The 24362-nt window shown below is 43.9% G+C and overlaps 1 protein-coding gene across 1 annotated transcript in view; it reads left to right on the top strand.

Moving 5' to 3' along the window:
- Positions 1–24362, top strand: part of CARMIL2 (capping protein regulator and myosin 1 linker 2) — a 95675-nt gene that overhangs the window by 52664 nt on the left and 18649 nt on the right. Inside the window, exons 23-31 of the mRNA XM_087729303.1 lie at positions 457–550; positions 1522–1576; positions 1967–1995; positions 3071–3091; positions 4632–4760; positions 6276–6281; positions 13288–13348; positions 15399–15676; positions 24016–24119. Of these exons, the coding sequence (XP_087585429.1) occupies positions 457–550; positions 1522–1576; positions 1967–1995; positions 3071–3091; positions 4632–4760; positions 6276–6281; positions 13288–13348; positions 15399–15676; positions 24016–24119 (777 nt within the window). The remainder of the gene's footprint in view (positions 1–456; positions 551–1521; positions 1577–1966; positions 1996–3070; positions 3092–4631; positions 4761–6275; positions 6282–13287; positions 13349–15398; positions 15677–24015; positions 24120–24362) is intronic.

Genomic DNA, 24362 nt, shown 5'->3' with positions numbered 1-24362 from the left:
GACAAATGTCTCACTTAGCAACAGAAATGCTGGGCTCCGTTTTGATCGTAGCCCTAGGTCAGTGTTTCTCAACCTTGGCGACTTTAAGTCCTGTGGACTTCAATTTCCAGAATTCCCCAGCCAGCTATGCTGGCTGGGGGATTCTGGGAGTTGAAGTCCATAGGACTTAAAGTCACCAAGGTTGAGAAACACTGCTCTAGGTATTCCCCTTTTCTTTTCCATCTGAGTGTGCACCTTAGCTAGAACTAACCAAAATGTTTATGCGTACAAGTCAGGAAGTTGAATAAAAGCCAATGTATTTAAGTCTACTTCTCAATATCTACGGACTGACAAGACATCGATATTTGAATTGCTTTGGCCCTTCTGTGTACCCCGGGGATGGGGCCAAGCACACCACTGCCAGGGACAATGTCCTGAAGAGGTCATTGTCATCTGACCATAGTGCCTGTTCTCCAGGAATTTCATCCTCACGAAAATGCCTTTGCCCATGAACGACATTGCTGTGGCTTACCGGAGTCATCCAGAGAAAATGGAGGAAATTGTGCACCAGGTATACGAAGGGGGAAGGGATGTTGAAAGAGAAAAGGATAATAATTTTAACCCAGGAGGCAACCTTGTTCAGCTTGGGAGCCTCTTTTGAATGCTCAGGTTGCACCAAAGGATTTGCGTGCAGCATTTATGTCATTATGCGTGTTCCAAGGTGGTGGGCATATGATACTTATTTTTTGGGGGTAAGAGTAGCTGCTTGTTTAGGTAGAAGGCAGTGGTGGGATTCAAAAGATTTTTACTAGCGGTTCTGTGGGCGTGGCTTGATGGGCGTAGCAGAGGAAGGATATTGCAAAATCCCCATTCCCTCCCCACTCCTGGGGGAAGGATACTGCAAAGCTCCCATGCCCTCCCCACTCCTGGGGGAAGGATACTGCAAAATCCCCATTCCCACCCCACTCCTGGGGGAAGGATACTGCAAAGCTCCCATTCCCTCCCCACTCCTGGGGGAAGGATACTGCAAAATCCCCATTCCCTCCCCACTCCTGGGGGAAGGATACTGCAAAATCCCCATTCCTTCCCCACTCCTGGGGGAAGGATACTGCAAAATCCCCATTCCCTCCCCACTCCTGGGGAAGGATACTGCAAAGCTCCCATTCCCTCCCCACTCCTGGGGGAAGGATACTGCAAAATCCCCATTCCCTCCCCACTCCTGGGGGAAGGATACTGCAAAATCCCCATTCCCTCCCCACTCTTGGGGGAAGGATACTGCAAAATCCCCATTCCCTCCCCACCCCACTAACCTGCTCTCCACCTCTGTTCTGCTGTGCAGTGCAACCAAAGAAGACTCAGCTGATCAGCTGGGACTCAGGAGGCAGCAAATAGATTGCGGCCGGGGCCAGGCAGAGGTGGTATTTGCATTACCATTACCAGTTTGCCAGAACCAGTCAGAGCCAGCTGAATACCACCTCTGATGGAAGGGAAAGGGCATATCTATTCCTTCTGTATGTGACGTGTCTGTTTGTGTGTCTACAGATACAGTCTTACCTTGCAAGAAATCAGATTCAAGCAAACCTGCTCAAGGAGACAGGCCAGATCCAGTTAGACAGTCAAGCCAGCTCTTCTGAACAGGTGGGAATACCTGGGGCCCTCCTACAATTGTTGCTTTGCATCTAGCTTGCCCACATGCAAAGGCAAAAGAGCTTGCTTAAGGTCAATACGTCAAAATCAGAGGTGGGTTCCTACCAGTTCGCACCTGTTCGGTAGAACCGGTTCGTCAAATCTACCGAACTGGTTAGAAGAGGTTCCACTAGTAGACCTGGAAAGCAGGCCACACCTACGGAAGAGGTTCCAAAAATTTTTGAAACCCACCACTCACTCACACACACACACACACACACACACACACACACACACAGAGAGAGAGAGAGAGACAGACTCACACAGATAGAGAAAGAGAAAGAGAAAGAAAGGAAGAAAGAAATAAAAAAAGAAAAAAAGAAAGAAAAAGTGAGAGAGAGATGAAAGAAAAAAAGGAAAATGGGACAGAGAGACAAAAGGAAGGAGAGAGAGAGAGAGAGACGAGGTGGCGCAGTGGTTAGAGTGCAGCACTGCAGCACTGCAGGCTACTTCAGCTGTTAGCTGCAGTTCGGCTGTTCAAATCTCACCGGCTCAGGGTTGACTCAGCCTTCCATCCTTCCGAGGTGGGTAAAATGAGGACCCAGATTGTTGGGGGCGATATGCTGACTCTGTAAACCGCTTAGAGAGGGCTGAAAGCCCTATGAAGCGGTATATAAGTCTAACTACTATTGCTATTGCTAGAGAGAGAGAGAGAGAGAGGGAGGGAGGGAGGGAGGGAGGGAGGGAGGGAGAGAGAGAGAGAGAGAGAGAAAGAAAGAAAGAAAGAAAGAAAGGAAAGAAAGAAAGAAAGAAAGAAAGAAAGAAAGAAAGAAAGAAAGAAAGAAAGAAAGAAAGAAAGAAAGAAAGAAAACAAACACATGGCCGGCAAGCCACTCCCACCAGGTCACATGGCCGGCAAGCCACTCCCACAAAGGAGGCCACACCCACAGAGTAGGTTCGAAAATTTTGTGAAACCCACCACTGGTCAAAATGCACATCGGTTGGCTGGGGATGTTGAGAGTTGATGTATATAGAGACAGGCATTATATTCAAAATAAGAATGGTTGCAGCTTTTGGCTATGACTAATCTAGAGAAAAGGAGGAGCAGTGGGGACATGATAGCAGTATTCCAGTATTTGAGCGGCTGCCACAAAGAAGAGGAGGGTTGACTTATCTTCCAAAGTATCCAGAAGGCCGGACAAGAAACAGTGGATGGAAACTAATCAAGGAGAGAAGCAACCTAGACGTAAGGAGTTACCGCTCACTAACAGTGAGGACAGTTAACCAGTGCAACACCCAGAAGTTGTGGGTGCTTCATCACTGAAGGTTTTGAAGAAGAGACTGTCTGAAAGGGTATAGGGTCTCCTGCTCAAGCAGGGGGTTGGACTAGAAGACCTCCAAGGTCCCTTCCAGCTCTGTTTTGAAATTCAGCACAAGATGCTTCTTGGAGAAGGTGGATCTAAAGACTATGAGCTGTTCCCAAGAGGTCCATGAAGACTGACAGCAATAAGAACAAAATCGTAGAACAAGTCAACTGCTTCCCAGTTGGTCTCTTCCAGGACTTATAACAACACCGTGAGGTTATTTTTACGATCCAGAGCAGATGGGGATCCCAAAGTTCAAGAACATATCTGAGTCCATGTTTGAGGGCCGTCTCCTCAAGGAAATATGTCCTTCTCAGCCTGCAAGCCTCCACAGTGGCAGACCTCCAATTCAAACTGGGATGCTGCTGGTACAAATTAAATGTTATAATCTGCAACAAGGGGGAAGGTGCTATTTATATTCCGCCAAATGCTAGGCTGTTCTGGAATCGGAAATGTGATGATGATGCCTCTTGGGAAATGTCTCTCCCGTATAGCATTCAAGATGGGGAATAATCAATGCTTTGTTGGGATGTGAATTTGCCCCAAAATACCAGATTCTGATGCCGACCCTGGCATGCCTATAGCCACCAAATCAATTGATAGGTACAGTGTTAGGCTGCTACAGGTTTGCCCTGGTTTGGGAGAACCTGTAGCTAACTTTATGGCCGGTTTGGAGAACCTCCAAATCCCACCCCTGGCTGGCCCTGCCCATCCCTCCCTGCCCCTCCCACTCCACGCCTCCCGCCAGTGGTGGGTTTCAATTTTTTTTCGAACCTACTCTGTGGGTGTGGCCTCCTTTGTGGGAGTGGCTTGCCAGCCATGTGACCTGATGGGAGTGGCTTGCCAGCCATGTGTTTTCTTTTTCTTTCTTTCTCTCTCTCTCTCTCTCCTTCCTTTTGTCTCTCTGTCCTTTTTTCCTTTTTTTTCTTTCATCTCTCTCTCACTTTTTCTTTCTTTTTTCTTTCTTTCTTTCTTTCTTCCTTCCTTTCTCTTTCTCTTTCTCTCTCTGTGTGAGTCTCTCTCTCTCTCTCTCTCTCTCTCTCTCTCTTTCTCTCTCTCTCTCTGTGTGTGTCAGTGGTGGGTTTCAAAAATCTTGGAACCTCTTCTGTAGGTGTGGCCTGCTTTCCGGGTCCACTGGGGGAACCTCTTCTAACCGGTTCGGTAGATTTGATGAACCGGTTCTACCGAACTGGTGCGAACTGGTAGGAACTCACCTCTGCCTCCCGCCCCAGTACACCTAGGGAAACCGGGGTAGAAGAGGTTACAATGCCATGATAGAAGAGAATATTTATTGCTCCAGGTTGAACTGTGGGGTCCTTGGCGCCCTCTGAGCCTGGGGCTTTTCTTGCAGACATTTCTTTACCAAACTAGGTAACACCATCAGTGTCTTGAACAATGAACTTTAATTTTATGTGGGACAATGGATTTTATGGGCAAAGGGACAACATCATATAGATTTGCACTAGAAACATGTCCCTTGCACGTCTATGCTATTCCAGAAGAAGGCTACCAGCCCTTTTCCATCAAAAGGGCTCCAGGTAAGATAACTTAAAAAATGTTTTTCAGGGATCAGATACCTTCTATTTCCCTTTCCCTTTCTACTATAGGCCTGTACTTGCAACATTGTCTTGGAACATCTAATGATCTTGCTTTCATTGTTAGGCGGTGAAAGATGTTTGCCTCACTGTGCAAAAATACATCGGGCTGCTGAGCTGTGTTCAGGATGTAGAAGTGAAGGCTGATCTGCTTTGGGCTGAGGAAGCCATCAAGGATGCAACCCTCTTCATGGATGTGAGTTCTTTTTTCTCATTGTGTTCATTACTTTCCCTTTTGATGGCTTCTCTTGATTTGGATGAGAGAAAAGAGTACAGGTAGAGTAGAGTAGAGTAGAGTAGAGTAGAGTAGCGTAGCGTAGCGTAGAGTAGAATAGAATAGAATAGAATAGAATAGAATAGAATAGAATAGAATAGAATATAGAGGAAATGGGGAATAGAGAATAGAATAGGTACTCCCCAAAACTCTAAGTGTGGTTTATCTTCATCACGGTTGGCTGAATGCAATTGTTTGGATGCTCAGCATCAAGTAAACCAGTAGTCCTGACCTACAAGACACAATTATTATTATTTATTAAATTTATAGGCCGCCCAATCCCGCAGGACTCTGGGCAGCTTACAAAGCAAAAGAAAAGAAAAAAGGAAAAGAAAAAAGATTTAAAATTCTCAACACACATTTGTTCTAGTCGGGGCTGGACCTTTCAATAAGGTCAACAGCCCCAGGCCTGCCAGAACAGCCAGGTTTTAACAGCCTTCCTGAAGGCTGAATTCACATAACCAACTCATTCTGAAACTAACTCTGAAAACCACTTTTATTTAGTATGATGACAAAATCAGGCTAGACAATGAAACTACCTCATAATCAGTGGAAAAAACTTTCCTCTAGAAGTTGTGAATGCTCCAACACTGGACGTTTCTAAGAAGAGATTGGACAACCATTTGTCTGAAATGTTTAGGGTTTCCTGCCTAAGCAGGGGGTTGGACTAGAAGGCCTCCAAGGTCCCTTTCAACTATTCTATTCTATTCACAGTTTCATTGTAGTGGTCATGCCAGGTGCCCCTGTCCTGTAACCATAAGGATGTCGCTCCTGACATGACCTTCTCATATAAATGACATGTCAATTATGTAATCCATGCCATTTGTGTAATGATGTCATAACGCACCTAACCTCACTTTGTCGTCCCATTGATGGATGACAATGTGTAGCAGAAGAGTTAAGGTTATGCTGGAATCTTCTTATACCACAAATAACTTTCCTTGAGATAGGCCTTAAAATGTTGGCTTTATGTTCTGCCTGTTTGTTTAATTCCAGTGTTTTATTTTAAAAAGTAAGAACATTTAGTCCAATAAATATATTCCTCCAAATTTATTGATGAACAACTCCTAGAATTCCTGCCCAACAGCCTGTTGGCAGTGATAGGAGTTAGTAGTTAGTTAGTTAGTTAGTTAGTTAGTTAGTTAGTTAGTTAGTTAGTTAGTTAGTTAGATAGATAGATAGATAGATAGATAGATAGATAGATAGATAGATAGATAGATAGATTGTTAGTTAGTTAGATTCTTAGTTAGTTAGATTGTTTGTTTATTAGTTAGTCAAACATGTACAAGATAGCAGGTATAAGTATGAAGATGGACATGAACAAAGGAAATATAAGTAAATGGGGACAGTAGGACAGGGACGAAAGGCATACTGCTGTGCTTATGCACGCTCCCTTTACAGACCTCTTAGGAATGGGGTGAGGTCCACAGTAGACAGTTTAAGGTTGAAGGTGTGTGGGGGGTTGAGGATGTAACAACAGAGTCAGGTAGAACATTCCAGGCGTTGACCACTCTCTTGCTGAAGTCATATTTTCTGCAATTGAGTTTGGAGCAGTTTACCTGGAGTTTGTATCTATTGTTTGCCCGAGTATTGTGGTTGACGCTGAAGGAGTCGTTGACAGGTAGGACATTGTAGCAGACAATTTTGTGCACTATGCTTAGATCCAACCACAGGTGGTACAGTTCCAGATTGTCCAAGCCCAAAATTTCGAGTTGTACATCTAATCTGGCGAGTGGAAAGTTCCTCACCCTTGCTGTCCTCCTTCAGATGTTGTTGAAATCCACCTCCTTTCATTGTTGATCACCAAGGCCATGCTGGCTTCTTTGGAAAACTTATACCCATCTCTTTTCTGACAGATTTTGCCCATTCTGTATGAAGCGGGAAGGGCTTCCTACCAGAACTGCAAGCTTCAGCACAAATTGGAAAAACTAATTGAGGAAGTTTCTCAGACCTACAGCAAGGAGATTCAGGTAAAAACTGGGCTTTGGTGTTGCGTTGAGCTGTTGGTTGCAAATGTCTTTTTCTCCTTGATCTTTTGGGAAACTCCTGTAGCCACAGAGAGCCTCTGTTGAACTTGATGGAGAGACTTTCTAATTTAGAAGAAGACAACTTCCTTTCTCTGTTCTTCATCTAATGTTCGTACTGAAAAAGCTAGCATTTGGTGTTGGCCTGGAATTTAGCGTCCTGGTAACCTTCCTTTAATTGCTTTTGAAAAATGAACTTCTCTACTCCATACGACATAGAACAATATGTCCAAGAACATGTCGCTTAGCTTTTGCCATTCTGGTGCCATCTGGCCATGTGGAAATGGAAATACCCAAACTGTCCCCTCGGTCCATTTGAAAAGTTCCAGGTGAAGGATTATTTTGGCCATATCTTTGAGAATTCACAAACCTGCCCCTCTCTCTGACGATGAGAAGCTGAAGATAAAGGAGAATATTTGTATCTCAGAGTTGAATACAGTGTCTTTGATGCTCTCTGAGCTTGGTTGTTTTCTTGCACTCAAGTTAGGTAACTAGGAGCAAGCGCTACACCTTACTAGCACTGATGATGTTACCTAGTTTGGGTAATGAAATGCCTGCAAGAAAACAGCCAAGCACAGAGATCACCACAGAAGCTGAAAATATGATGTAAATGTTTAATTTTTGTATACATTGTCACTAACATGGGAAACACGAAAGCATCTTGGAGACAGGTGACCCAATCCACAGAGGATCTGGCACTGAATGGTTTTTATTAAATACTAGCTGATAACCCGCCGTTGCCTGGGTATTTATTTATCCTAATCCTGTGTTAGACAGGAAAAGGAATGAATTATATCTATAGTGTGAAGTCAAAGTAATTGACTATAGGTATAATTGGTTCCTTTTCATTTCAGCGGCCCAGGCATTCCAGAGTTATGCTGGAACACACACACATGGACTTGAATCTAAAAACCACACTATCACTATCAAAGTACTGTGATTTGACACTATAGATATAATTCATTCCTTTTCATTTCAGCAGCCCAAGCATTCCAGAGTTTTACACACACACACACACACACACACACACACACACACACACACACACACTGAGAGGTGTTAGGGGTGTCTTAGCCCTACAGTACTTGTTTCCAGAGAGTAAGTCATCTGTGTACCAGGTTTGGTTGAAATTGCTCAAGGCATTCTAGAGTTATGTTCGAACACACACACACAGACACAGAGCCATTTTTAATATATAGATTATCAAATTGATGGTACATTCAGAGAGCTCCAACTCGTCCTTCTGCCACTGTTGTCCGTTGCTTGTGATCAGGGCCAATATGTAGACATCATTCTGTCTGCAGAAACCCAGCGTCCCTTGACTGTTCCTTCCTCTTACCACAAAGGTGGTTTCGCTTGCCTTCCCCAAGTAGGCGAAGACCAACAGAAAAAGAAAAAAAATGTTGCTTTCACCTGCCTTAGTTTCCTTTTCTGAATTTCTTTGCTTCCTCTTTTAACGCTTCGGGCATCTGGTTCTTGGTCTTCTGACAGCCTCAACCATTGGTCTTGTACCGTGTCTTTGATGTTGTCTCTCCATCTTCTTCTGGGTTGGACCTTCCCTTCTTTTTGTATAAGCCTTGTACGGTATGGAATCCCACAACATCGTCTCTGGATGAGCAAACCACTTTATTCGCTGTTTTTGTATGTAGTTTAAGATTGGTTCTATGTCAATTGTGTCTCTTCTGGTTTCGTTTCTGATTTTATCTCTTCTGGTCACTCCAGCAGCTTTCCGCAAACATCTCCTGGGTGACTAACCTTGTGTCAATTAGCCATGGAAATGTAGGATACACACAAAGGACAGGATCATCTCAGTTACTTGCCCCACTGGCAACTACTTACAGTGTCTTCTAATTATTACTGTGCCAAAATATTACTAATGAGGATTGACTTTCAGCAATGACCAAGGGATGCCATGAAAATGCTGGAAGCTACTAGTGAGAAAAGAATGAATCAATTTACCCCAATTCCCAGAAGTGATACTCACTGAGCTTTCCTTACAGGCGGTTGTGCAATCCCAGTTGGCTGCTACTCAGAGTTTGCACCCCCAAATTTTGCAGAAAACAGATTTCTTGAAGCAATTATTCTGCAATGCATCAGAGACAACCTTCCTGGACCAGTTGCTGACTGAGGTGTATGACAAGGTCATGTAAGTAGTAGGTTTAATCCACCCCCTTAACGCCTTATTAGAAGCGTGGAAAGCAGCTGCATGTGTATTTACATATAGATAAAGGTTCCCCTTGCAGATATGTGCTAGTCATTCCCAACTCTAGGGGGCAGTGCTCATCTCCGTTTCAAAGGTGAAGAGCCAGCGCTGTCCGAAGACGTCTCCGTGGTCCTGTGGCCTGCATGACTAAATGCTGAAAGCGCATAGAGCGCTGTTACCTTCCCACCAAAGGTGGTTCCTATTTTTTCTACTTGCATGTTTACATGCTTTTGGTTGGCAGAAGCTGGGATAGTAACGGGAGCTCACTCTGTTATGCGGCGCTAGGGATTCGAACGGCCGAACTGCCAACCTTTCGATCGACAAACTCAGTGTCTTAGCCACTGAGCCACCACATCCCTGAAGTTAGATATAAAAAGAGCCGAGGTGGCGCAGTGGTTAGGGTGCAGTACTGCAGGCCACTTCAGCTGACTGTTACCTGCAGTTCAGCGGTTCTAATCTCACCGGCTCAAGGTTGACTCAGCCTTCCATCCTTCCGAGGTGGGTGAAATGAGGACCCAGATTGTGGGGGCGATATGCTGACTCTGTAAACCGCTTAGAGAGGGCTGAAAGCCCTATGAAGTGGTATATAAGTCTAACTGCTATTGCTATTGCTACATATATGCATATTCCTATAGACTTCCTTGAGGGTTTTGCCTGTAAACTTTCTCCTCTGGATTTCAGCATGCCTGGTGGCCCAATGTGATTGGGTTGAAGGAGCCAGAGGTCTCCACCTTCTCTTTCCACCCCACAACTATATGGAGGCTTGCTCAAGGAGTCTTGAGCAATCCTCTCTATTGGCCTACTGAGCTTCCATATTGCATTCTTCCTGGCCCACCAAGTCTTGTTGTGCTTGATAGGAAGATCCAGCTATCAATTACGGAGGCCATGACCGATATTATCATGGAGAAGACTTTGGAAGAGTTAACCACCATTCAAGACAGGCTGGTGAGTAGGTTGGCCAACCCGCAAAGACATTAATTGGCCCCATAGCAGTTCTGTGTACAGGCAGTCCTTGACATACAACCCCAATTGAGGCCAACATTTCTGTTGCTCGGTGAGACATTTGTTAAGTGAGTTTTGCCCCATTTTGTGACCTTTCTTGCCACAGCTGTTAAGTCAATCACTGCAACTGTGAAGTTGCTAACACAGTTGTTAAATGAATCTGGCTTCCCCATTGACTCTGCTGGTCAGAAAAGGGGATACCATGACCCTGGGGCACTGCAACCGTCGTAAATATGAGTCAGTTTCCAAGCATTGCAATTTTGATCACGTGACCATAGGGATGCTGCAATGGTCATAAGTTGAAAAATGGTCATAAGGCACTTACTTCAATGATGTTCTAACATAGTCACTAAATGAACTGTTGTAAGTTGTACTGTTGTTTCCTTCCACCCTTCTGTCAGTAGGTTTGACCCCCACACTAAACTGGGAAGAACAATAGGCTAAAACATATGAAGAACAGTTGCTGGAATTAAGTATGTCTACTTTAATGAAAAGAAGAACTAGGGGAGACATGATAGCAGTCTTCCAATATCTCAGGGGCTGCCACAAAGAAGAGGGAGTCAAGCTATTCTCCAAAGCACCTGAGGGCAGGACAAGAAGCAATGGGTAGAAACTGATCAAGGAGAGAAGCAACTTAGAACTGAGGAGAAATTTCCTGACAGTGAGAACAATTAATCAGTGGAACCACTTGCCTCCAGAAGTTGTGAATGCTCCAACACTGGAAATTTTTAAGAAGAGATTGGACAATCATTTGTCTGAAGTGGTGTAGGGTTTCCTGCCTAAGCAGGAGGACCGGAAGTCCTCCAAGATCCCTTCTAACTCTGTTATTCTATTCTATTCTATTCTATTCTAATATTTTGCCCTGAGCAAACTATTTGTAAAATCGTCCTGTATTTCTTTTGTCTACTATAACCCCAAAGTTCCACACTTTCTGACAATGACAATGTAAGAGCCTTCGGGCAATATTATGCCAAGAAGAAGTAATTTATGCACTCTTAAATTCAGTTCCTGCAAAAGAAAAGTCTATTTTATAACTCCTTCTTGGGATGAATCATTTCTTTTGATAACATGTTTTATCTTGTTTTGCCACAGCCAGCTTAGATTGTGGGTTGATTTGGTTTTGGTTTCTAAGACTTTGTCATTTGTTCCTATTTTGAAAAAGTCCAGTGGGATGTTTTCCATTGAGGTAGTTGTAGTTAGAATTTCTTCTGAATTAAAAAAAAAGTAGAAGCGGATGCTTTTCTATGAATAAGAAGAAATGTTTGGCGCAGCACAAAACAGAAAACAGACAATGCAAAAGCGACGTCAGCCAGCCCAAAGGAAAATGATGCGCCGTGTCATTGAAAAACAACAGATATAAAATCTGACTTGATGAAGTATTCTCGCCACTGCTTTGAACAATGGCTCGCTTCAGCCCCAACTGAACTCTTCCCAGTGATTCAGATCCTTGCTGAAATATAATTCCCACCAACCGCAGCCAGCATGGTCAATATTTGGGATGCTGGGAGCTTGAACAAAGCAACAGCTGGAAGACCTCAGTGGGTGGCCGTATCAAGTTGACCTTGGTTGATCTTAAAATTTAAATGTGACAACCCCTCATCCTTACTGGCTCAGGGGACACCTTGGAGATCCAAGAGCGGTTGGCTGAGAAGCCAAAACAAATCCTAGAAGGAGGCAATGTTGTCACGTGGTCGCTGTTGACAATGATTTGATGGCAACTGTCAAAACCACCACTGTTTAAACCTCTAAGTAAAAACAATCCTTGGCTCCATTTGTTGGGAAAGAAAAATATATATTAGAAGTCAATTGTATTGCTGTCAAGCATAAACAGAACTGAGAACTGCATACCAAAATCCCTAAGTCCAACTTTTTCCTCCCTTCGCTGACACTCCGAGGTGGCGCAGTGGTTAAATGCAGCACTGCAGGCTACTTCAGCTGACTGCAGTTCAGCAGTTCGGCTGTTCAAATCCCACTAGGCTCAAGATTGACTCAGCCTTCCATCCTTCCGAGGTGGGTAAAATGAGGACCCAGATTGTTGTTGGGGGCAATATGCTGACTCTGTAAACCGCTTAGAGAGGGCTGAAAGCCCTATGAAGCGGTATATAAGTCTAACTATTGCTATTGCACTCCCCCCTCCCCAATGACAAATCAGGGTCAAGCAAGATGTTTTCAGAACGGTCAGTTCCAGGGTAGGCTGGTATGCCACTGCCGCCTTCTTCCAGCCAGGTGACCTTGAAGCAGCATCTCAGGGAGAAACAGAAATTACTTTCGTTTCCCTCCAAGTATCCCTGCACCCATTCCTCCAGAGTTCATGGCAGACTGTCACCAAATTGTGGCAAAGCAAGTGTAAGGTGACAGCTGACAGCACATACTTTGCCTGCTAACCTTTCCCTAGCCTTTCCTCTCTGTAGGAACTCCAGGTAATGTTCTGACCGAGGCTTCCCAAGAGCATGAAACAAACTCCTGCTCCCGACAAAATCCCCTTTTATTAATTTGCTGTGAATTCTGCTCATTCACATCCAGCGAAGTCTTTCGAGGGAGGCTTTATAGTCACAGACCTTATCTGGCTTGGAGAGCTGCCAGGATGATATCTGCAAAACCTGGCAAGGAGTCTCAGGGAAGGAGTCACGAATCAATTAAGCGAACTAATTGTCTCCTGCAAACTCCACTCCTCTTTTATTTACTTTGGGAGAGGCCATTCATCGTCCACCAGTGGCCTTCCTCCTAAGTCAACCTTTGTTCTTTAGCTGTTGCCTTCTCCTGGCAGCTCTGCGCATGCGCACACTGGGAACAGGCTCCAGCTGTTTGTCTGCCTCACTGATGTCTGACTCTGAACTGGCATATGGCTCCGGTCGCCTCTCTGCCTCCGACACAGAGCCCTCTTCAGAGCCTTCCCCAGACTCCAGGACTGGCCCATGTTCCTCCCCAACCTCCTCACTGTCCGAATCTGCTGCCAGCTCTGCTGGCCTCTGGCAGGCCACAACAGTAACCAGGAGGGATCCTACTTCCCTTCTAAGCCTTGATGAGTCCAGCCAGATGTTTCTGCATGCCAACAACTGCCTTACTCCCTTCACATTAACCAGACTTTGCCCTCCTTTGAAAATGTATTCTCACTTATCCCATTCAGCCTTGGCTTTTCTCATGCCTTCCTTGGTTCTGTACTTAGGTTGCAACTGCTGAGCATAATAGAGATTTAAAATACTGTTTCTTCTCTCTATAGGTGGCTGCCCAATGGAGACATACTTGTTCTCTGAGCCTTCTGCCAACACCTAGTTTAAATGGTAAGACTTGTTCTTTTTGAGTGGAGTGGGCAGTCTAGACCTTGACATCGCATTCATTATTTTTGCCCATTATTTTTCATGCCGGAGCTGCCAAAAACCAACAGCACATTCTCTACACAGCACATCTTTAATAAAAAAGGATGCTTAATAATAATTTTAAAAAGCTTGCAAAAGTTTCCTGCAGAAAAGGAACATGAGCAATATCCTGGGAAGAGCATAATCCCACCAACTCAACGTGGTTGTCCGGCCATCTCTAGCTCTTAACTGCTCAAAACAAATTCTGACCACCAGCCACCAAAATACTGTTGTATTTATTAGGGAGTTATTTCAGCACACCTGAAAAAAATAAATTAGGGGGAAATAACCCATAAACTCTGAAAGCCAAAGAAAATTAATCATGCTAATTTAAATTCATGGGATCTAAATAATAACCAGACTATAAAAAAGATGTGGAGACTCTAGAAAGAGTGCAGGGAAGAGCAACCAAGATGATTAGGGGACTGCAGGCTAACACATACAATGAACGGTTGCAGGAACTGGGTATGTCTAGTTTGATGAAAAGAAGGACTAGGGAAGACGTGATAGCAGTGTTCCAATATTTGAGGGGCTGCCCTAAAGAGGAGGGGGTCAATATATTTCCAAAGCACCGGACAAGGAATAATGGATGGAAACTGAACAAGGAGAGATTCAACCTGGAAATAAGGAGAAATGTTCTGACAATGAGAACCATCAATCAATGGAACAGAAGTTGCCTTCAGAAGCTGTGGGAGCTTCAGCACTGGAAGCTTTCAAGAAGAGACTGGACTGCCATTTGTCAGAAATGGGGTAGGATCTCCTGCTTGGGTGGGAGATTGGACTAGATGACCTACAAGATCCCTCCCAACTCTGTTTAATCTAATCTAATCTAATCTAAATGAACCATCCCAGATTGATTCTTTTGACCTCAGTGGGACTTAAGCACGATCATTTTTCCCCCCTTGGTTTTGGGGCAAAGTGATTTAGGATCCATATTCGAAGTGGTTTAGTTGCATGTTCTGGAGAGAAGTTGTCTGATGATGGGCTCCAGCACAACCCCAGAAGCTTGGAAATGTAAACCTTTGGCCCTGTTGACTGACCCAGATTGCATCCTGCAACACTATCCTTGGACATTTATATTTTCTTTCGTTTCCAAAGTGGTTTAATTTCTGGACTCAATCTGAAGATAGGCTTCAATATCCCTTGGCTTGCATGGAATTCTACTTCTCCACTCTACATTCACTGGAGAACCCAGGCTGATCCCTTCCTCATGGGTCAAGGGAGCATTCCAACACCTTTCTTTAGTTTATTTCCAAAGAGGGATCTTGGCAACCTCTGACAGAATCCCTGAGGGATCAGAAAAGAGGAAACAAGCTGAATTGCAGAAAATAAGGGCTTCAGCAACAGAGGGGTCAACGCCTGGAATGCTCTACCCGACTCTGTTGTTCCATCCTCAAACCCCCACAGCTTCAACCTCAAACTGTCTACCGTGGACCTCACCCCATTCCTAAGAGGTCCGTAAAGGGGGCGTGCATAAGCGCACCAGCATGCCTACCTTCCCTGTCCTAACACCCCCATTTATTTGTACTCTCCCTTGTTCATGTCCATGTTTGACAAAACTAATTAACTAAATAAAATAAATAAGTAAGTAAGCCATCCATTTGTCTCTCTTGTGCATGTAGACATGTTCAAAGAGCTGAGTCCTTCTGGCTTGGACCACAGAGATTTGAGTTTCTCTCTCTGGACTTGCTTCTTCCTCCTTAGTGGGGCAAGTCAAGCGTCTCCTGTCCATTCCCTTCCCCCCCCCCCAGCCTGGTGGCTAAAACATGCCTTGTCCGTTTAGTTGCCTGGTCTGTAACGAGCCTTCAGGTGACAAGAGAGATGTTGCTGTGCGGCAGAGAGGGGCATTCTGCTGTCTGCCTGGCAACTCTCCACCAACACCTCCCCCCCCCTGCTTTCACCTCCTTTTCCCTCCCCCTCCCTCTCTCCTTCCTTCCTTCCCTCCCTGCCTCCCCTTCCTCTTCCCCTCTTCCAGGTCTGCCAGAACTGAAGGTAGGCGCCGAAGACAACCCGATTGGGAGTCCCCAGCCTGAGCTGTCACTCAGCCGTGCCTCCGCGAAGTCACGCCCTGCTTCCACAAAGGATGCTGAGCCTGGGAGCGGGCTGCTGCCGCTGCCGCCGCCTCCTCTCGCAGAGCCTGCATCCGCAGCATCCCTTATGGACCTGCCGACTGCGGGGGAGAAATTGGAGCATTTCACCCGAGACAGGCCCAGGCCGAACCGAAGGAACAGGCAACCTCCTAGCAAGTCGAATGTAAGAGCTTTCCTACCCGGGGAGGGTTTGTGTGTGGGGGGTGTTTGCTGAGTGGGTGTTGTGTGTGTGTGTGTGTGTGTGTGTAGAGGTGGGGGGGAGAGGGCTGTGTTTTTATTTACGCGTGGGGTGGTGCGTGCTCTCCGCGGGTGAGGTGAGCAGATCGCCGGCTAGGTGTTTATTGCAGCGACCCTGGAAAAGGAGAAGGCACCAAAGCAGCAGCTTGTTCGCTTATGCGCCTGGTTCGGCTGGGCCACTGGTCATCTCTGCTCTGCGCAGAGGACAAGCTGGTTAATATCTGAGGGAGGCAGCAGGCTAGCTGGCATGTCGGCTGCTTGTGTTTATTTACTAGGGATGGGGGGAATCGTGGCGGTGATTCCTATTCAGCAACAACTGCAGGCTTGAGAGGGAAAGGGGGGGGAAGTACCCCAGCCCATTGACATGCATGTACCGACTTCCTTGTCGTATGTTTATGAAAATCCTGCTCCCATTTATGGAAAGACGAGCCTCTCATTTGCTTGTTGTCTTCCTGGAAAGCCGCTCCTGCGTTATTAGTGCATTATCTACCTTCTTGCTTTCTGCCCCAGACGGTCGTTCTTATTATTATTTAAAAAATAAAATAAACCGGTGTGCTGCTATTTATATCTGTGATCTGGGGAAGGTCAGGTCTCCTCTTTGAAACCTTTGGTGGGGGGGCCGTTGGCTGGATTTGGTTTCTCAGGTGAAGGGAGATGAGATCAGCATCTGATCTGGAAGGTCCTTTTGTCGGGAAAGGGACCCTTGATGGAAAATAAGCCCTTGCTTGTGGTGGGGAAATAAGTTCTTGGTGCAGGCAAAGCGTAGAATTGAGATGTAGGGAGGAAAATCCAGTGTTTACATCGGATGTGAACGAGTGTATATGTGGGGGGGGGGGGGGAAATAAACCATGTAATATATACTTAGATTGATGTCTCCAGCAATAAAACCTTTCCAGAGTAAATAAGGTGGGACTTGATACCCTGGAAAACATGATGATGATGATGATGATGATGATGATGATGATGATCATCATCATCATCATCATCATCATCATCATCATCATCATCATCATCATCATCATCATTATTTCATTAAACATGAAACTCAGTCAATGAACATTCAAAAATGTATCACAAATACCATTGACTGGTGTTAATGGTTGATACAGGTTGCTGCCAGTGTCCTAGGTGGTATTATTATTATCATTATTATCATTATTATCATTATTATTATCATTATCATCATTATCATCATTATCATCATTATTATCATTATTATCATCTCTTTTATTCATTAAACATGAAAGTCAACTGAACATTTAAAAATGTATCACAAATACCATTGACTAATGCTAATGGTTGATACGGATTGCCCCAGCATCCTAGTTGTTGTTGTTGTTGTTGTTGTTGTTGTTGTTATTACTATTATTGCTGCTAATTAATCATTGCAGTCTTGAAAGGAAGGCTCCTAACTCTTTCTGATCATGCTTCTTAATAAAATCTCAATCCAGTTGCAAAGTGACCAGCGCTAGGCGGAAGCGGGGGGGGGGGGAGAGAAGGAAAGAGCTTATTAATTATCCAATTAGGGCATAATTATTGATTACCTCTAGAAATCTGCAGAATATGAGTTGAACTTTGGAGTTCAGACTCTGAGCATCATCCTTGATTCCAAGGGGCATCCATTTAAAAAATAGTGACTGTAGGAAATGAAAACAGAAGACACCAAAATGCATGGTTTGTTTTTCCTTTTTCCTCTACAACGGATATACCCCTCCCCTGCCATGAATATTCCGGGGCCTCTTGTAAGATCCATCCCAGAAGCAATGTAGGAGAAGTGAGCAGAAAGGGGTGTATTACAAATCCTGGGCTGATTTTCTTCCCCTGCTCCAGTTTTTCAGCACTTTTCAAAGTAACACGTTTTTTTAACTCCATTAAAATGCAAATGTGTTGAAATATTCAACAACCTTCCCCACTCCTGAAATACCAGAAATTAGCATCCAGAACTCCATAAAGCTCTTTTAAAAACCCCAAAAGGATACCTTCAAAATATAAGCAATAAATGCTGAGGATGAGTGTTGTTATTTTTGTGCTAGGATTTTTTTTGTAACCTTCTTTATGCATCTGATTTGCATTTTTCAGGTTAGCTTTTATCTCAGTGAGCCTTTGACTGGGTGGGCACATAAATCTGGTTAATTGCTTAATTAATAACGTGATATTTGCAATCCCACTCCCACTTATTAGGGTGGGAGTGAGCAAGAATGACCGAATTATCTTACCAAGGATTGATAGCAGAATTTTTGAGCTATTTCTAATATAGTAGGAAGCAAAATAGATACGTTAAGCCTTCGCTAGACTTAGCATCTTGTTTGACTTTAAAATTTCATTTCCTCCCCAACACTACATGACTCCAAATTTAACAACAACGATCAGTAAAAGACAGACAACTTTAACACATCCCTAATATTACCAGGTGGCTGGTCTAAAGAAGAGAAGAATCCCTTCTGCAAAAAATGTAAAAAGGCTTGCCTGGACCTGTATTAGGTTATCTGCTTGATATCGGTTGACCTTAATTATTTCTAAGCAATCATACAATTGTACCTTGGATCTGCTGTGTATATGTCATGTCTAACCATGTCTTAAGAGTTTCATCCCAACTCTTGACAAACTCTACTCTAAGCAACTTCTGACTTTTGGAGAATGGACTTGGGTGGGTTGTACATAGTCCTTGTTTTCGGACGGCATATGTGTGCAAAATGCACGTATCATATTATTTCCCCCCTGGTTTCAGTTAAGCAAAGAGTTGAGCAGCTTTCAGATTTCAGGATCTACTTAACTGTTCACTAGAACTCCAAGATTCGCCAATTAAGATACCGCGTCCACTAACCAGAACTCAAGATGCTGATTTAATGTAGCCCCTGTATGTGTTTGGTGTTGGATAGACGTACAGCATATTATACAAATGTAGAATAAATGCTTAAACATGGCAAATTATTCTGTGCCGTGAGACAGACTCTTGACAGCTTGCGGCCAGCCAAAGTGGCTTTCAGTTCAAGTTCACTGCTCAGCCAATACAGGAATATATGCATGTTGGGTTAATCTCCACCGTTGTTAATAGAGCATCATTTTTGTAACGTTTCCACATGCTCAGATCAATGTTCAATACTGTAATCTCAACCTGTTTGGTGTATCACTGCTTACAACTTATCCTTTTAACGAACTGTATGGAATTTGCAAGGAGCTTCTTAGCAACACAGTTGTTTAAGGGTGGGTTGCATTCTTGTAGAGTAAGCGTTTTATAGGGGCGAGCAATGATTCATTATTTAGTGCGTCCTTCTGTTATAAAGGTAAAGGTTCCCCTTGCACATGCATGCTAATCGTTCCCGACTCTAGGGGTGGTGCTCATCTCCATTTCAGATGCCAAAGAGCCAGCGCTGTCCGAAGATGTCTCCATGGTCATGTGGCCGGCATGACTAAATGCTGAAGGCGCATGGAATGCTGTTACCTTTCCACCTAAGGTGGTCCCTATTTTTCTACATGCATTTTTATGTGCTTTTGAACTGCTAGGTTGGCAGAAGCTGGGACAAGTAACGGAGCTCACTCCGTTTCGCGGAGCTAGGGATTCGAACCGCCGAACTTCCTTCCTTTCTGATCAACAAGCTCGGCATCTTAGCCATTGAGCCACCACGTCCCTTCTCTTGTAGAAAGTTCTGATTCCATTCTTGTCATTTTTAGATGGACGTGAATAATTATGGGCCAAACCCTCGAGAGCTCACATCAGCTCTGTTGACAGTTTGGATCTCACTTAATGGAAGGCAGCTTGTTGATAGTCTCTGTTAGGGTGACTAAATTATGGATTGTATAACTATATTATGCATGATAAATTGATAGTTGTCCATTAGCCATAGTAGCCAAAGCAAGTATTGAGAAGTTCCAGATTTCAGTTGAAATGAATTTGTCAATGATATTCCCAAAAGCAACAATGGTTATTCATTTTTGGTTGGTCCAGATGATTCCTCTTTGCTCTTACACCCATGAATATCTACTAAGAGGAGACGCAAGGATAATGTCTAAGTTTATCAAAGAAGGCAAAGGAAGTATTGCATGCAGAAAGAGAGATGTACAATAAATTGGATCCTGTAGTTCCCTATATATGTTCCCTGAATCAACATTAATGAGTCTGATCCATTAATAGGCCTTTTGGTTGTGCAAATTATCTGTGCTAAAAGTGGGAATCAGTTGGAGGCCGTTGCAATTTGCAAACCTGACTTATTATATAGTTTGGTGAGTACCGCTGATCTCATAACTTGAAAGGGCTTCTACATTGGAAAACCAGTGGAATAAAGGAAAGGAATGACTGAATCGCATCTAATAATTAATAGGCGTTAAGTCAGAAGGGAAAACATGGTGTACCTCATCCTCGTTTACTAAGGGAACTAAGTTCCATGCCAATGCACAAGCAACCACCAATCACAATCATTTCTTTCTGAGAAGTAACATTTCAAGATACATGGTGATTTAAGGCTTGGGGACCAAACTTGTTACCATATTCATTTGTCTTTTTGAATCCATTGGAATGGACTGAAGTGAAGGAAGAATTTAATTATTTAACAGGGGAGTCACCCGTATGGTAATGAAACAATTGAAGTAATTATGTCAATCAATCATTCACCGTGACCCATTAGAAATGAAATACAAAAATTTCCAGCAAAGTAAGTATCTTGTCAATATACTTCCACATACACATGATAGGGAGGTGGACATATCTGAATGCTGAAGTCTCCACATTTCTGTCCAAATATATTCATTTTCTCTCCTTTAGCACTGTACCTACATACATGAACACAAGGGCTTTTTTATGTGGTTTCGTCTATGTGTGTGTGTAGATAGATAGATGATAGATAGATAGATAGATAGATAGATAGATAGATAGATAGATAGATAGATAGATAGATGGTAGGTAGGTAGGTAGGTAGGTAGGTAGGTAGGTAGGTAGGTAGGTAGGTAGATAGATAGATAGATAGATAGATAGATAGATAGATAGATAGATAGATAGATAGATAGATAGATAGATAGATAGATGATAGATAGATGATAGATAGATGATAGATAGATAGATGGATGGATGGATGGATGGATGGATGGATGGATGGATGGATGGATGGATGGATGGATGGATGGATGGATGATAGGTAGGTAGGTAGGTAGGTAGGTAGGTAGATGATAAATAGAGAGATAGATAGATAGACAGACAGACAGATAAAATGTCTGTAGTGATCAGATATTCATATCTGAGAGTTGGACACTTGAACAAATTATCCAGATTTGTTCCTGTGTCCTGGATAAATTAGCCTTAGATCTGAGAGGTCCTTGGTGGTCTCTGAGCTTGCTTGTTTTCTTGAAGACGCTTCATTACCCTAACTAGGTAACATTATCAGTCCTAGTCTGATGATGTTACGTAGTTAGGGTAATGAAATGTCTGCAAGGAAACAAGCAAGCTCAGAGACCACCAAGGACGACCCCTCATTTCAACCCTGCGCTACAAAATATTCTCCTTTATTGGTAGCCTTGCATCTAAAATAGTACCAGCTAACGTACTATAAGCAACTTATAATCATGAGAATCTGACTTGTACGGAGACAGACTTGAATTAAGGTAGCCTGCCATTTTCTACTACTGGGATGTTGAGAGCCTCAGTCAAGTATCTTTTCCTTCGATCTGGTCTTTCTCATTGGAACCGAATCGCGGATCTCTGCAAATAAACCATCAGGGTATGAAATCACTGTCAACTCAAGGTTGTATGGTGCTTCTAGTCCACTTTGGCTGATGGCATCAGGCCTGACCCAAGCAAAGCGTTGCATCGTTTTAAATGATTCAGAAGGAGAGGTGGTGATGTGAAGCCCTTACGTTCCTCCTGGGACGAGTAAGTTTGGAAGGAGGCGCGCCAACCTTCACTACCCTTCTTGTTCACAAGAGCTCCGATTTCACGGAGGTGTCAAACTTGTTAAAACTCTCCACCTGTCGCCATACATCTCCTGATGCCTCAACCATATGCAGAATTAAAATTTATTTCCCTAAGATTTCTAGTTAAAAATAAGCTCTCGGGGAATATGACAGCCTCCTTTGGTTTTCTGTGGTGGTGGGGTTTTTTTTGCAGTCAGATGACAAGTCTGTGTAGATACTCCTTTAATTCACAAGGGTGAACGGCCGTCTGTGGTGTAATTTCAGGGAGGCTCAAATTGGCATCAAACTTGGGAAAATAGCCAACGCCTCATGTGTGTGCTGATTTTTTTTTTTAATTAGAGACAATCTGGGTTGCCGGAGAAGTTATAAAGCTCAGAACATCCTCTGCAGATATCCATGGAAGGAAACAATGATAGAACATGATCTGAAGTGTGTGTGTGTGAGAGAGAGAGCGGTAGAGAGGGAGGGAGGGAGAGATAAAATGAGAGAGTTCTTCACCTTTTAAGGACCCCATAATCCCTTGCGGGGTAGAGTCAGGGCAATGGAGCTAGCAGAGTGTTTGAATGGCCCGATGCCTTTCCTGTCGCCAATGCGGAGTTTGTTCAGCAGATATATTCTCAGTCTGCCCAGAGAGAGAAATATCTGCCTCCACCTTTGTACTATATACATTTATAAATTCATGGTTGTGAACATCTTCTCCCACTAGGCGATGTTGATACGGAGACCTATTTTAATTGCCTAGCGCTGTGTCCTTTGTGGCTGTAGTTGGTGACCCAAATGACGCTGAATTATTGCTGAAATCAATGCAGCAGGTTGTCAGAATTAATTTATGTCTTATTGATTTTAATAGGGCTTTAGCGTGGCTTGGATTTATGCCACATAATACAGTCATGCAAAAATCCCACTGAACGGGGACCTTTGGATTTAGTTCCTGGGGCTGTGTACTGTTTACATAAACTAGTCTGCGGAGTCCACTTGACTAGTACATTTTTTTAAATTTTAGCAGCTTGTGTAATATTTAACATTTTACTTGCATCAATCATGCAACAGCAGAGTTGGAAGGGACCTTGGAGGTCTTCTACTCCGACCCCCTGCCTAGGCAGGAAACCCTATACCATTTCAGACAAATGGCTATCCAACATCTTCTTAAAGACTTCCAGTGTTGGGGCATTCACAACTTCTGGAGGCAAGCTGTTCCCCTGATTAATTGTTCTAACTGTCAGGAAATTTCTCCTCAGTTCTAAGTTGCTTCTCTCCTTGATTAGTTTCCACCCATTGCTTCTTGTTCTATCCTCAGGTGCCTTGGAGAATAGTTTGACTCCCTCTTCTTTGTGGCAACCCCTGAGATATTGGAACACTGCTATCATGTTTCCCCATGTCCTTCTTTTCATTAAACTAGGCATACCCAGTTCCTGCAAGCGTTCTTCATATGTTTTAGTCTCCAGTCCCATCATCATCCTTGTTTCTCTTCTCTGCACCCTTTCTAGAGTCTCAATATCTTTTCTACATCGTGGCGACCAAAACTGGATGCATTATTCCAGGTGTGGCCTTATAAAGGCATTATAAAGTGGTATTAACACTTCATGTGATCTTGATTCTATCCCTTTGTTTATACAGCCTAGAACTGCTGGCTCATATTTAAATGGTTGTCCACTAGGACTGCAAGATCCTTCTCACAGTTACGATATGATTGATGCAAGTAAAATGTCATTTAGTTTAGGAACCAAACAAAGTGGCTTGCCGGCCACGTGTTTTCTCTCTCTCTCTCTCTCTCTCTCTCTCTCTCTCTCCTTCCTTTTGTCTCTCTGACCCTTTTTCCTTTTTTTCTTTCATCTCTCTCTCACTTTTTCTTTTTTCTTTTTTTATTTCTTTCTTCCTTTCTTTCTCTTTCTCTCTGTGAGTCTGTCTGTCTGTCTGTGTGTCAGTGTTGGGTTTCAAAAAATTTTGGAACCTCTTCTGTAGGTGTGGCCTGCTTTCCGGATCCACTGGTGGAACCTCTTCTAACCGGTTCAGTAGATTTGACGAACTAGTTCCACCGAATGGTGTGAACTGGCAGGAACCCACCTCTGGAGTACACGTGGCGTGTTGGCGCATGGGCGCCACCTTCTGCGTGAGCACAGTGCTCGTGCATTACATCGGGGGTGGGGGAGAGAGCCTCCCACAGCTGCCGCTACCAGTTCGCCGGAACCAGGGAGAACCAGCTGAATACCACCTATGATGCTGACCTTCCTCATCCTTTCGCCATTCACAACGGGTGCAGATTGGTGTGATGGAAAGTGCTATTCCATGTATCTTCTATGTTGCTTCCCTAAAATATCCCAAAAGCCCTAAATGGAGGAAACGTAACGGTGATTCTTCTTCTAGGTCCAGCCGCCTGTGCGTGAGAACACAGAAGACAGAAGCATTGCCAGGTTGGATGAAGGCTTAGATGAATTCTTCACCAAGAAGGTGATCCATGAATATTTACTGTAAGTAAAGACTCCGTTGAGGCATTTCCAACAAGTGATAAACGGGGAGGTAGGCAAAGATGGGGACTTTCCACAGAACAGGGGATGGGGAAGAAGGGGTAACTTTGAGGCATAGGAGGAAGAGCTTCAACCAAAACAATATTTAGATCAGGGGTGTCCAACCTTGGCAACATTAAGACATGTGGACTTCGACTTCCAGAGTTCCCCAGCCCGCCATGATCAGGTAAAAACAAGGCTTGTCAC

Source organism: Thamnophis sirtalis, unplaced genomic scaffold (assembly GCF_051295495.1).
Source record: "Thamnophis sirtalis isolate CommonGarterSnake01/CBP01778 unplaced genomic scaffold, rThaSir2_p1.2 scaffold_14, whole genome shotgun sequence".
Taxonomy (NCBI): domain Eukaryota; kingdom Metazoa; phylum Chordata; class Lepidosauria; order Squamata; family Natricidae; genus Thamnophis; species Thamnophis sirtalis.
This window is presented reverse-complemented; position numbering and strand designations above follow the sequence as displayed.